Genomic DNA, 15,799 nt, shown 5'->3' with positions numbered 1-15,799 from the left:
TCTGTGTGATTGTGTGAATGTGACCCGCCCTATAAACGGGTTTGTGGTTGTGTGACTTGGGCGACGCTGCTCCACCGCCGTGGCTTAGCCATAGGTGCTCACTGGATAACGAGGAGAGAGTAGCAGTTCTGGCATTTCTGAGGTCAATGGGAAATAGACCCAAGTGCTCGCCATTAACCAAAAAAAATAAATAAATAAATAAATAAATTCTCTGGTGGTAGACAAGTTTGGATTTAAGTAGTTAGTGCAGCAGATTTATGCTGCAATTTCTGCTACCGTAAACTGGGGCGATTCTACCCATTTTAGTTTTATTTAATTTTCACTATTTTAAATTGCAAATAAAAAATTTTTTACCGACGGAGGACTTAGTTCAGACTCTAAGGAAGATGGCGCTGTAGTAGTTTGATCCGTTTTTATTTATTTGGTGTATTTTTAACCAACCTGTTCAAACGTCTTTTGAGATATTTGTATTGAAAATCAGCAAACTTTTAGTTGGTGCTCCGTAAGTATATTATTATTATTACTATTTTCACTTTGGTTAAGTGATAAACTTATCTAAGACTAAGATTACATTAATTTTATATGAAAAAAGAAAACAAAAAGAATGTAAGTTTTGCTGTTGTAAACAAAAAGCCAGAATTCGCGGGGCGAGTCTACCCATTCGTATTTAGTTTTAATAAAGCATAATATAATTTAGAACTTTGTTTATATTAAAATTAAGTCATTTTAAATGAATTTGAGTATACTACTTTAATTTTGCATTGATAAATTTATCATTAATAAGAAAATTTTTAGGTTAAATATAAATGTAAATATAAAATATGTTTATTTTACCTACTTTTTCAATTTTTATATTACAAAATTAACTTTTTTTATTTAATGCAAGTTAAATAAATTATTATTTATTATTACAGATGGTTCGAAATTATATTCGCAAAGCAAATGGATTTAAATGTTACAAAAAAATGCCACCTGAGATGGAAAAAGCTATCCAAAGGGTAAAAGCCAAACAAATTATTAACAAATTATTAATTTTAATTTATTTTTATCAACAATAATCAGAAAAAAATGTTATTTTATAATGTTAATGATTGATCAAAATGTGATAATCGATCAAATACTCAATTTGTGTTATTTTATGAATAAAAAAATGGAATCTATAATAAAGTTATGAATTTTGCTTCATAAATATCCTATATAGTAGCTAAAATAACAATTTAATAGTAAAATTTGATTATTTACAATGTTAACATTCATTTTAGTAGAATGGGTAGACTCGCCCCATACGAGAGATTTGTCAGCAGTTCTATAAAAATATACAGTTACAGCGTAACTGTTAATATTTTCTAAAATCGATTTCACAGCTTTAAAGAGGGATAAATAGCGATTCCGAAACACCTATTAAAAGTCTTTTTTCTTTAATATTTACAAAAGTTTGACCACTTGAAAGTTGACAAACTGAAAAAATGGGTAGACTCGCCCCGGTTTACGGTACCGGTGGTATTCATGTATGCTCAAAAATAACATAAGTACAGATACTATTTCGTATTAAATACAGATGCTATTTCTTATTGATCTCTCATATAGATATATTATCATACATTATCTCTTTCTTTCTGATTGAACAGACCTTATGTAATGCAAATAAATCTAAAGCAATAATGAATGATGATAGTGGACTCATATTTATCTAAAGAAAGTTAAATATTTACTTACTGTTCTTTTTGTAAAGGAGAATTTCCACCTGTATTTGGTCATGGTTTTCTAGGCTATGTTCAACTTTGGATATACTCATTCTATCTGTGTGTTCCCCATACATAAAGGCGCATCGGCATGATTTCTGCATCACCTCGGCTCGATTGTAACCGGATATTTTGCAGAAGGACTCGGAACAGTAAACGATTGGGAAGTCAACAATCTGAGCGTTGGCCAAAAGGAAACTACAATCAGCTAAAAAAATAAGACATGCAAAATTTTCATTCATACAATACATTACTAGAGGAGAGAGACAATATTTACTACATATATAGCACAATAAATAAATACAAAAAGGAGAAAAAGAAAAAAGAGAAAAACGAAGAAAATCAATAAGTTCCATTTACTGCGCACAAGCTAGAAGTGTATAGAACTCTTAAAGTTTCAAAATGTAGAGAAAATATGGAAAAAATTACAGAATAATGAAAAAAGAGAAGAAGAAAATTATTTTTAAAAAAAATTAATAACAATCCGGAAAAAAAGCTATAATCTTTTCATCAGCTTGTACGATTATATCCACAAAATGAAGTGCTTTCTAATATTGTAACAATATAGCCAAAGCAAAATATATCAATAGAATAGTGTGAGGAGTACTTAAAAATTTTTCTGAAGCAAAATAGAATAGAACACATTAAGTTTTAAACATCACGTAAAAAACAGAAAATGAAATGTAGAGTGAAAACAGAACAAAACATAAAGCGAAATCTAAAAAGCGAGTAGTAAAACTTTTAGTAATAAGATTACCAAATAGCAAAATATGAAAACAGAAGCGCAAATTGATTTAAAAGCGTAAATAAAAGGTTTTGTTTTATAGCGGATGCAGTACTGAAGCGCTTTTGATTTGTTAGTAATCACAAAACATAGGGAATAGTTACCAAATATGATCCCAATAGTTTGGACAGGAGGGCTGTCGTAAATTTGGGCCCCCAATGATTTTTGCATTTTACTCTTTCTGAAGAAAAAAAAATCCTTAAAATTGCAACACTTGTTTTTTCAAAATTAATTCTGTGTTTTAAATAATTATTTAGTATATTAATAAAGCAAAATTTTTTTAAATTGTAAGATATATAACACCAATATAAGTAATTTTGTATGAAAAAAGCAAAATTTGAATGGGATAGCTAGAATTAAGTTTAAATATGTCTTTGAGTTGGTGAATTATGCAAAAACTGAAACCAACATGAAGGAGTTCAAAATTTCAACCGGCCTAAACTATTATCACCATATTTTCCGGCTACCCCCTCCCTATATTCTTAAGGTCCGCCACAAAATTTATATTTATACAGAGAAAGAACGTTTTTGCGCTTGATTTCGAAACTTAAAAATATCATCTGCACTAACTAATTAGTAGATTTAAGATTGGGTCTACAAATAATTAAAATTCAATCCCAGTACATGATTATTAAATAGGTTAAAAAGGAGTTCTATTTTGCGCCATGCATACTATCTACAATAATTGTTCGGGCACTCATGGATGTTTTACATTATATACAATAAGTATTTGGACACAGATCTTCATTGCAAATCCATGGGTTTGTAATTATGGTGTGGGTATTTCCCTGGCTATGTACTGAGATCGTTGCTCTAAATTTGTGAGAAGTTCAACGCTTTTACTACATTATATTTGTCTGTAAGCAGTTTTATGGGTTAAACCAATGTTACTTCTTGGAAAACAACGCTAGATGTCGCGTGATCCACCATGGAATTGACAATAGGGTCAACTGAACGGATTGGTCTGCCCAATTTTGATCAAATTTTGTCATTTAAAAATACATAGTTTAAAATTATGTCAAATATTTTATACCTTACTATTCAATATTTTTTCTATAATTATCAAATAAAATAATAAAAAGTAATAAATAATTATTAAACAATATTTTTTACATAGTTATATCTTTGGAGAAACGAATCTTATAATTGTGTGCAAAATTTATTTTTTCAATTTTCTTAAAAACTTTACGGGATATGACTAAATATGTAGAAACTGAATTCGACATTAATGTACCGAAGTCGGTTGAATAGTTCTCAATAAATGAAGGTTTCCATATTCTTTAGAGGATGAACCGTGCAAAATCTGAAACTAACATTTAATAGAGTTCAAACTATTGGAATATAATTTCTCAAATTGCGACTACCCCTGATATTTTGATGTTCAAAACTCAGTTGAAAAAAAAAATTTTTATTCACAGAAAGTAAGTTTCCGAGTCTGTCCTTGTAACTCAATTTATAGTCTGCGCTATTTAATTAATGTATTTGAGGTTACTCTTTTAAATCATTAAGATTGGCACTTAGTACGGGAAAGCCCAATTATTAGAACTAAAATTACTTAAAATAATATCCTTTTTATTTTGCGCAGTGTACACTCATGTCAAAAAGTTAACGGATAATTCGAAAATCTAGTGAACAAAATCAAGTATTCCCAAGTCCTTAGATTAACATAAAAACAATTTTTCAACCTCGAATGAGAATTTATTGCGTATTACTGTCAAGGGAGTCATACCATTTATTCAACCGACAACAACATTTGTTATTCGCTAAAAATCGTTATAGCAACACAGTCTTTAAAGAAAGGCTTAAGAATGAAAGAAATAACATTTATTTGAAATCCCGTTCAATCAATTAGATTTTTATTGTTTTGTCTCACGCTTAATGTATTTAAAGCATGGTAAAAAAAGTGAGCGAATATGTGTGTTATATATGGCATTATTTGGAAATTAATCCATATAATTATGACAGTCATCTCAAGGGTGCAAGAATAATAATAGGTAATTAACCTTTAGACAATTAGAAATGAACAACAAATAGCAAAAATGGGACAATTCTGTGATCATCAATTGTTTTTCCAATACAATTTGGAAATCTTTATTTTGGTAGCTTCTTTTTTGTCCCTCAAAAGATGGCTTGAATTTATAGTGTTTGCTTGGTTACTTGAACATATGTTAGTAGAGGGTACTTCTATTTTGAACAAATGTTCTGGTCTGTCTGTAGTCTAACTATTACGGATCCTATGACTATACAATTTCCAACAATTTTGCATGCCTATTCATTATTAAAAAATAGGGTGTTTTTGAGGTAGACAGGTGTGAGGTTATGTTTTGCACCAAAAAATAACTTCATCAATAGACCTCAATAACATAATCCTCAATAATAATTTCAACCTCATCTGCAACTACTAAAATCAACCTCATATATAGCTCAACAATACTTTAATGATCAGGTAAAATTATTCACCTTGAAATGTAGATAAAATAACATACATACCTCAAAAACAACCTCTATAAACTGGTTGCTCTAAGGTAGATTTCTATCAATCCTAAAAAACCTCAAGTGCTAATAAAATAACTTCATTTGTCTTAAGCCTTGGGAGGTAATTTCTTAAGGTTCTGTTTGAACTCAACTTCCAATAAACTTTAAATCAACACCTCAAAAACACCTTAAATTTTTTAAGGGATAGTATAAGCATTGATATTCTGGAATTTAATGTTAAATATATTCATTAAAAGTTATTAATTTCTGGGACAATAAGCATTTCCCCGATCCGAGTCGTGATACCGATGTGCATCTGAATAACTTTTGTTCAAATGAATGGACGTAATAAGCGTTCTTGAGGTGGTACTCAAATATGCTAATTAAGTACTTTGTCTGAACAAACATTTCTTTTGGATTCTGTGGGGTTGTCGCCCTCTCAAAATATCACACCCTTAATGTAAATTTTACTTTAATGCAAATTTATTTTAATGTAACCTTAATATAAATTTATTGTAATGTATAACTTAATGTAAATTTTTTTATCGTATTTCTGAAACTACTTAAGCCAATCTTTTTGCTAAAAATTATGAGGCTGCTTAAATGAATCTAAAACTTTTTGGTCAAAGTTATGAAACTATTTAAGCGAATATTTTTGCTCAAAATTATGGATCTATTAAAGTCAATCTGAAAGTTTTTGTACAAAATTATGGAACTATTTAAACGCATCTGAAACATTTTGTACAAGACTATAAAACTACATAGTTCATCGAAGAATAATTCTTTTGTTGCAAATTTTAATTATTTTAATGTCATTTATTGTTTTTTATTATTTATTTTGATTATGAGTTAGTAACTTAATTATTTTAATGTCATTCATAGTTTTTTATTATTTATTTTAATAATGAGAATAGCTTCATTAATATCATTTTAAAGTAAATGCATTCATTTGAAAATATCAAAAATTTCGAGAAAAATTTAGTCAAATAGTTTAAGGTAGTCGTCTTTTCAAAATTTTGATTTCTCAATATCTAGTTGAACGATTTTGCTCAAACTTTGGGTTTATTCATTTAAAATTATATAGTTTGAAATAATTTAAAAAGTTGTATACTAATACAATTTTAAATATTTTATCCTAAACATCAGCATTAAAATAAATAAATTTAAAGAATAAGATTTTGCAAAAATGTTTTTAAGATGAGCGAATTTTACAATTTCACTCAAGGATTTTTTGATTTGCTTAAATAATTTTATAAATATGGTGAAACACTCAAAAGGTAAATTTAGACGACCAAACTTCCGGCCACTTTAAGAATTGAGACCATATTTTCCAGATTGTGGTCATCTTTTGAGGGAAAATATTTGTTTCGTTTTTGAATCTGGTTCGCAACTTAAAATATAGTATGCTCCTTTTAAATATCATAGTTCAGATTGTCCCCTTCAACCATAAAGATATGATGCTAGTTTAATAATATACGATCATTAGTTTATTATGTTTTTTCCGCACTATGCAGTTTATCTAATTCTTTAGAAATTCTCATTAATCTTTTGAACTTTTCTAAAATTATAGTTAGAAGAAAAACAATTTAGAAACAAATAAGGGCAGCATTTTTTTGTCTTTTACAGCATGCATGCTATTTGATTATTTATTTCGAAGCCATTAAAATTCTTGAGTTTTTGGATTCCTCGTTGGCTATTCCAATGAATACAGACGAATTATTTAATGACTTTTCCAGTTCTTTTATTTTATTTTAAAAGCACTTGCAAATCTTTCTTTCCTTTAATTCTTTAAATTTGTATATCCGCAGTTGAATGCATCTTTAAATTGCCTTTTTCATTTTAATTTTTTTATGCTTTTCATACTCAACAAAATTTTAATGATGGAGTATTTTCCACATTACAATATCTTTCATAAGAAAGTTTAAATATTGGCTTCACTTTATCAGAATAGGAAGAATAGTACCTGATTACTTTTAGATAATCCTCTACATATTCAAAGAATTAATGTGCTAAATAATTTCGGAACGGTATAGTATCCAAATGAGGATAGGGAATACTTCATTCTATGTACACTATTGAAATTTCCGAATAATATTACGGTAAAAAGTTCTGGTATTCTGAGTGCAGTATCCACAAAATTCATTTCTACCATGAAATTTTGTACCATAATTTTCACAGTAATATTTATTTAATTTCAATGATTCAGTAAATATTACTGCGAAAATTACGGTTCATCAGATTTTATGTTCCCTACAATTTTACAGTAAAAACTAATTTTATGGCCAAAAGTACCGGCACTCAGGTAATAGTACTTTTTACCTGAATTTTATCCAGAATTTTTTACAGTGTATAAATAAAGTAAAATAACTTGAAAAGCATAAAACTTTACACGTGTTTCATTCGTGTTGTTTTGCTTCACCAGGTAATTAAATACTTTATATTCATCTGTGTTTAGAATTCTTAAGAGCTATTTTTATTTTTATCCAAACGAATGAAAAATTATTTGGATGAAGCTGAAAAGTTCTTTGACTGAAAAATTACGCACAAACAATGATATTTTTCAAAACTTTAACTATTGACAAATCTATGCTACCTATATAAAAATGATAATTGAAGATTTGTATTGATATAATTTTGTCAGAAAGAATTCCATTAATATTCTAAAAAACCAAGCACTGACTTAATACTGTCCAAAGTACTGTACTGTTACTGAGGAAAATTAATAAGCAATAATTAAATTTTACTTTTTACTTTTTGTCACTCTGTTTACACACCTTTGATGGTAGAATTTGGTCATGACGGTAAAGGCCTCTTGATCTAAAAGGGTGAAACCACACACTGCAAAAGCTGCATTTATACCGGTAATACCAGTCCAAATTTGGTGTTGAAGTGGTATGTTATTTCAGTTTAATTCCGAATTGAAAATGAATCATACACACTTTGTAAGGTGTAGTTAAATCTTAACTCCAACAGTTGATAAAGCTTATACAAGCTCAGATTCATTCACTCCATTTATGAATTATTTTCGTCAATGTTTTACTTACGAAATAGTCAGACAATCAACAGTTTTTGCTCACAATCAAGGTTTGACTTTGCCTCGGACAATTTTTTGCCTTGTGAAACATCTAGATCCAAGAGTTATGTATGGTGCTTTGTTACACCTCTTCGATGTAAATTATTTGCAATTTTCGTTGTTGAGATAGACTAAAAATTTTTTACAGTATAGTCCATATATTAAAATAGTAAATATGTTTGTCAAAATAGATTCTGCTAATATGTATCTATGTTTGAAATACATTAGTAGCAAATGTGAATACATAATATTTTTATTGTAATTCATAAAAAAATGTGTGTAAAATTATCTCCACCTTGAAATCACTCTGAAATATTATTGAACAATAATGCAAAAAATAAATTCAAATTCATAAAAAAAAGCTATGTAAAATTATTATTTCTAATTGCTTCTCTACCTCAATCATTCTGAATTGTTCTCAATAACTCTGAAATATTATTGAAAAATGGCGTAAAAAATAAATTCCTTCTCATAAAAAAAGTTAAGTAAAATTACAATTTCTAATTGTTCCTTTACCTTGAAATCACCTTAAAATATGATTAAAAAATGGCGGACATAAATAGATAAGTAATTTAATCGAAATTCAGCTTTTTATAGTGAAATAACGTTATTTGTTTGTATCGTATGCATTTCTACATACTTATTTATTTTATATAGAATTCATTTCGGATCGTATATTGCGCTTCACAATTGATTTCTCATCAGATCACGTGTTTCCGAATCCTTTCAAATGCTGTCATTTGAAAAAAAAAAGTAAAAAACTGTTTCAAGGTAGAAAATTTGATTAGGTCAACATTGTTTCTCAGTGTGAGAAAAAAATATTATTGGGAAAGTAATTGTTTCAGTAAATTTATAAATGAACTTTTTCCTTCAAATTTCTGAAGCTATGTTAATTAATTTATCTTTGATGAGCTTTCTATTACTATTTTAGAAATTCACAAGAAAAATTTAAATTGAATAAACAGACAAAACGAAATAAGGCAATGAAAAAGTTTTTACAAATTTCATCAAACAAATTTCGATCTTTAAAAATATACTAGATTAATTTAGAACTAGAGATCCTTTGGCTCAGATGGGATACCGGTGTCCCTTTTATGTATTTTTTTCTGGTGCCCTAATTACAAGTAAAGATATATTTTGGTATTTTCTTATAATAAAAAGCAGTCTAATAGCTACTAAAAAATCTGTTAGAGTATCGGAATTCTATTTAAATAAAAAATCCAAAATAAAAAATTTTGAAAATTATTCTTCATGAATATTCAAAAATTCATCATTAACTGATTTTGTAAATCAAACAAATTTCAATTATGAATTGCTGTTTCTCTTAGATATAAATAACTGCTTGGAAATGAGTCGAGTTTGGAAGATATTATCTTTAATATAAAAAGAGGCACTGGTGTCTTAGGTTGTATTTCATAACTTAAAATTATCAAAAAGCTAAATATAATATTTTTTCCGTTTTTCAACTTAAATTAATATAAATAATAAAAAGAAGTATGAAAAATGAGAATTTTGCGTTAAAGAGTTAAGAATTAGTGAAATCTGTCGAGAATAATATGCCGTTAAGATAAAATTACACTATTAAAGGGCTATATCGAACTAAAATGAAGAAGAAAACGTACACTTAGTATAAGCAAAGATGTACTACAAATTTTTGATATTATAGTCTCGTTTATAAAGTTAAACGAGCACAGAAACTGTCCAAAGTCTCACATTTATAGCCACTTTTCACTATTTATTCCTATATTCTTTATATATTTATGTATATTTGTATTCTTTATGTATGCATTTTTTTATATATTATTCTCAGTATTTGTATTCTTTATATTTACAACAGCTTACATACTGAATTAAGAAAACAATAAAGAAATTGGAGCTTTGAAATAAATGAACTTAGTATTAACAAGCAGTTACAGCCAGTTCTTAACTTTCGACGTTTGCTTATTTTTTTCTTATATGGAGCTATCGGCAGTAAAGTTAAAGTGGTAGTAAGGGGAACAAAATAGTTGAAACAAACATTCATGTTTACTTTTTGAGTACCGTCATTCGGGGCTACTTTGTGCAAATTCGAATTTGGCATTTTTCAAGTGCTGCTATTCAGTTTTATGTTTATTTTACGTTAAAAATGTGTGGAATTTGAAGATAGAAGTCTCTTCTATTACTACAAACATTTTTTCGAATTTTAAAACAATCTCAGAGTGTGTTTCGTTCATCCAATGTCAACAATTTTCCGAGGACGTCGGATGTCGAAAAGTGTGCGTGGAAACTTTAGCTGTGAAATGCAAAGACGTTGATAAGACAATTGTCGTAAGTGCAAAATTTTTTATTTATACATTAATAAAAAATTATATCATGTTAGCGTTAAAAATTTCTTTAAATTAATAACAAATAAACGGAAAATGAAAAAAAAATGCACTGTGGGGCTACTTTGTGCAAAGTTTCATACGTTTTTCTTTCGACAGAAAAATGGTTAGACGTTATAAAAAAAATACCTCGAACGAGAAATTACCTTGATTACACTTTAGAAAAGCTACAACAATGTTTGCAAGCAGTTGCTGGTGGTATGTCGATTGCAGAAGCTTCTCGGAAGTATAAAATCCACAGAAATACTCTCTCTAATAAAATTCACAAGAAACACGTGAAACGTGCTGGTAAACTATTATTTTTCTTCTAATGCGATTCATCAAATGATTTAACACATAAAAATATATTTTGTAGGACATCAGGTGATTTTGACAGAAACTGAAAAGCAAGTTCTGTCGTGTTCATTCAAGCATGTTATGTTCAAATTTATCAATATTATAAATGTTAATGAATATGTAATAATTATTATTTTTGAAATATCATCCATTTCAATGTTAAAAAAAGTATATGGTTTCCTTTTGTTTAAACTCAAATGTTTTGAAATAAACATTCTTTTTAAGAAAAAATTCTTCAAAAAAAAATGGTTTTTTTTAACTCTGAAAATTATTTTCAAACTAATATCTTTACATATCTTGATGTTTTTGTCTTTAAAAATGTCAACAATTAACTTTTTTTAACAATTTTATTTCAATATTTTACTGAAAATATGATTATTAAACTGAATTCCTATCGCTGCACAAAGTAGCCCATTTGGGGGCTACTTTGTGCAAGGTATGTTTTGACTTATTATTCGTCAATATTACATACAAATAATGCCAATATTGATCAAATTCACTCGTCTAAGTCCAGTTATGAATATAATATCGATAAATTTTACTAAAGTTTGAATTAACATAGTTTTTTTACATGTCAAAGTTCAAAAACTGCGAAATCCTGCACAAAGTATGCCCCGAATGACGGTACTTATTTGTATCATTTATATCAAAGGTAATAACGAAGAAAAATTTCACTCTTAAATGAACTTACAGCCTGAGTAAAAATATACCAATAAAATGAATACAGTATAGCATTTCGATAACACGAATTATTTGATATCACGGAAAAATTCCCTACTCCAAAGCTATTTTGCAAATAAGTATAAATCCCCTTTAGTTTAATATATTTCTCGATGACCTTCTTCACTAAAAAATGTTTCTTGTCTGTTATCTGAAGAATTTAAAATGCTAATTTGAAAAATTTCATGAATTATTTCTTGAAGCACAATTAAGAACACGATTACCACGTTTAAAAAGAAATTGCCTCAATTTTCCATTTCCAAAGAAGAGGACGAGCAAGCTGGATAAAAGATATCTGCTCATAAAATAGGAATAAAATTGCGTATTTAATGAATCCAAACGAAAATATCGCTTATTTATCTAGAAAATAGTCACCTTGAGCAATATTTTTTCAGTATGTCAAATTCTGATTCTGAACATCGCTAAAAATGCATGTTTTTTTAGAAAATGGAAGCAGCAAAAAATGCATGTTTAAAAAAATAGATAAAGCTCAAAATGCGTGTTTAAGAAAATAGACACAGCTTAAAATGTGTGTTTAAAACAATGGACGCAGTTTAAAAAGTATATTTAAGAAAATGCATACACCTGGAAATATGTGAAGAAAACGAACACAGTTTAAAAAGCATGTTTAAGAAAATGGACGCACCTCAGAATATGTGTTTAAGAAAATGGAGACAAATCAAAATGCGTGTTAAAGAACATGGACACAGCCCAAAATGTGTGTTTAAGAAAATGGGCACAGGTTTAAAAGCATGTTTAAGAAATTGAACACAGCTCTAAATGTGTATTTAAGAAAATAGGCACAGTTTAAAAAATATGTTTAAGAAAATGGACGCACCTCAAGATGTGAGTTTAAGAAAATGGAGACAGATAAAAATGCGTGTTTAAAAATATGGACGCAGCTTAAAATGCGTGTTTAAGAAAATTGACACGCGTCGAAATGCGCGTTTAAAAAAATGGGCTTAGCATCTATTCAGTTTTTCAAACTAGCTCAGTACAGAGAAATGTGGATTGTTTTTTTCCGCTCAGTTCAGAGAAATGTGGATACGAGGATGAGAATTATAACTTCTTGAAATATATTTGAAATTTTGAATATTAACTGCAAAGGTGTATACTATTTCACCCACACATGTTTTAATGAAAAAGAATAAAATTTTGTCATTAACTTGCTTATTTTAATTTATGAACTGTGTGTGAAAAGACTTCGCCAAAAATGTTTGTTTCATGGTCTTGTCTGCAAATAGCTAGGCAAGTAATTCTGCAAATCTCTAAAATTATGACAATCTGATAGGTTTTATTTCTTGCCCACAGAAAATTGCTCTTCGTTACAAAAAGTAAGACTATTTAATTTTACTCTTAATTATTGTAACAACTGCAACAGAAAGTTACATTTATATCTCCACAGAAAAATTTCTCTCAGGGAAAGTTATGATACTTTGCACTCAAAAATAGTTTATTAAGATACTTTGAATTCCAGAAACAAAAAAGAATTACATATTTTAATTCAAGTTATTAAGCTTTGTACATGTGCGACGGTGACATACTTCTGTTTGGGGCGTGACTTTTATTTAAAGTCATACCTACAACATTATTTCAAATTGAATCCAAATGTAATTTAAGCAATCGATAAAGCAAATTTATGTAAAAATTATATACTGGAAAATATTTAAATGACAACAGCAACCTTTGATTTAGTAGTGTGAATCCAGTTAATAAATCAAAATTAGCCTGATTTGAGCTTAGACATTACGTACAATTGTTTATTATTTCTGTTTTGATTTATAAGTTGTTGCTTCTTCAGGAAAATACTTTTGTAAATGATATATGATTAATTATATGAGAATTATGTTGAATTCTAAAGAAAGAAATTAAATTTTCAAAGCAAATATAATATTAGGATCAGATTTCTCATATAATTTTTTTAAATTAAACAAAATCAAGAAATAAATAAAAGAGTAATTGAAATTTAAATGTATTAAATGTAATTTAAGCGCTTATAAAGTTAGAAAGAAAATTTAACTTTTGATCAAAAATTTAAATCATTTTAATAAAAATGTTTAGAATTTGTTAAAGATGTAATTTTGGACTTTGAATGCTTTATTTGTTCGATTGATACTTTCTTATGAAGTGACGAAATGCTCGAAAAGAGATAAAAAGCAAATCCTCTTAAATATGCAGAATGTCTATTAAAGAGAGCGTAGAAGGAAAAGAGAAAAATGAAAGAAAATTATTAATTTTTAATATTATTCATTCATTAAGGTATTAATTGTAAATATTTGTCTAATTGGTTATGACCAGTGGTCTAAGAGTGGGATACAAAAAACCAGTAGTTTGTAGCGATTCCTGAACTTTAGTTTAAAAGAAACCATTTTTCGTAATTTGATGGTCTTCGCGAGTCGGTCAATGGATGCAATGAAAATTACCAGCTGAACCGAATTTCAATATTTAAAATTATGTATTTAAACGAGTCATTTCAAAAAATAGAATCACTTTGGTCAAATTTTCATATGCGAACTCGTGAAAGATTGATGTTATTTCAAAGAAACGTATTTTCGATGTACTTAATTTCTTAGAGGAACTAAAATAGCGTTAAACAATTGCAATTATTTGATATTTCGCCTTTCTTAAATGAAACATTCGCTGCCCGAAAAGGCACAAGAAGTTGAAGTTGAATGAACAAATTCGAAAAAAATGTTTTGGAATAACAAACTTGCTCTTGTAAACATTAATAAATATTTCTTAGTGATTTCCTTGTATTTATTGCAAGCCAATTTCTTATTCAAAACCATTTTGAACATAGGTGTATATTAAGTTTTCCATTAAATTTCGTATCCTTAGAGCAGTGAAGTAAGTACTACAATTCGAAAGTAGTTTGTAGTTTCAATATTTAAAAAAAGTAGTTGTTGTTAACTACATTTGTAACAAAGAAGTTGTAATTGTAGTAAACTACAAAAATAATGTAATTTTTAGGGCCACTGGTTATTACACAGTTTACACTCGCAACGAAAGAATATTTCTTACAAGCAAGAATCAAGAAGGTAATTTAATTTTTTCATAGAATATTTATTTATACCATTAATGTCTAACATAACAACAAAGTTCACACAGTTGCTGTAATTCGAATAATTTTGAGTACCGTCATTCGCAGTCGTCTTTGTGCAGCGGGGGCTACTTTGTGCAAATTCGAATTTGGCATTTTTCAAGTGCTGCTCTTCAGTATTATGTTTATTTCACGTTAAAAATGCGTGGAATTTGAAGATAGAAGTCTCTTCTATTACTACAAACATTTTTTCGAGTTTTAAAACAATCTCAGAGTGTGTTTCGTTCATCCAATGTCAACAACTTTCCGAGGACGTCGGATGTCGAGAAGTGTGCGTGGAAACTTTAGCTGTGAAATGCAAAGACGTTGATAAAACAATTGTCGTAAGTGCAAAATTCTTTATTTATATATTAATAAACAATTATATCATGTTAGCGTTAAAAAAAATTTGAAAATTAATAACAAATAAACGGAAAATGAAAAAAAAGCACTTTGGGGCTACTTTGTGCAAAGTTTCATTCGTTTTTTTTTTCGACAGAAAAATGGTCAGACGTTATAAAAAAAATACCTGGAACGAGAAACTATAGTGATTACACTTTAGAAAAGCTGCAACAATGTTTGCAAGCAGTTGCTGGTGGTATGTCGATTGCAGAAGCTTCTCGGAAGTACAAAATCCACAGAAATACTATCTCTAATAAAATTCACAAGAAACACATGAAACGTGCTGGTAAACTATTATTTTTCTTCTAATAAATTAATCAAACGATTTAACACATAAAAATATATTTTGTAGGACATCAGGTGATTTTGACAGAAACTGAAGAGCAAGTTCTGTCATGTTCATTCAAGCATGTTATGTTCAAATTTATCAATATTATAAATGTTAATGAATATGTAATAATTATTATTTTTGAAATATCATCCATTTCAATGTTAAAAAAAGTATATGGTTTCCTTTTGTTTAAACTCAAATGTTTTGAAATAAACATTCTTTTTAAGAAAAATTTAAAAAAAAAAAAATGTTTTTTTAACGCTGAAAATTATTTTCAAACTAATATCTTTACACATCTTGATGTTTTTGTCTTTAAAAATGCCAACAATTAACTTTTTTAACAATTTTATATCAATATTTTACTAAAAATATGATTATTAAACTGAATTCCTATCGCTGCACAAAGTAGCCCATTTGGGGGCTACTTTGTGCAAGGTATGTTTTGACTTATTATTCGTAAATATTACATTCAAATAATGCCAATATTGATCAAA

General features: G+C 28.1%; 1 protein-coding gene across 1 annotated transcript in view; it reads right to left on the bottom strand.

Moving 5' to 3' along the window:
• Positions 1 to 15,799, bottom strand: part of eag (potassium voltage-gated channel protein ether a go-go) — a 57,966-nt gene that overhangs the window by 29,880 nt on the left and 12,287 nt on the right. Inside the window, exon 2 of the mRNA XM_016070198.4 lies at positions 1,717 to 1,950. Coding sequence (XP_015925684.1) covers positions 1,717 to 1,950 — 234 coding nt within the window. The remainder of the gene's footprint in view (positions 1 to 1,716; positions 1,951 to 15,799) is intronic.

This window comes from Parasteatoda tepidariorum, chromosome 12 (assembly GCF_982258835.1).
Source record: "Parasteatoda tepidariorum strain Cologne lab strain chromosome 12, Ptep-v5.0, whole genome shotgun sequence".
NCBI classification, from domain to species: Eukaryota; Metazoa; Arthropoda; class Arachnida; order Araneae; family Theridiidae; genus Parasteatoda; species Parasteatoda tepidariorum.
This window is presented reverse-complemented; position numbering and strand designations above follow the sequence as displayed.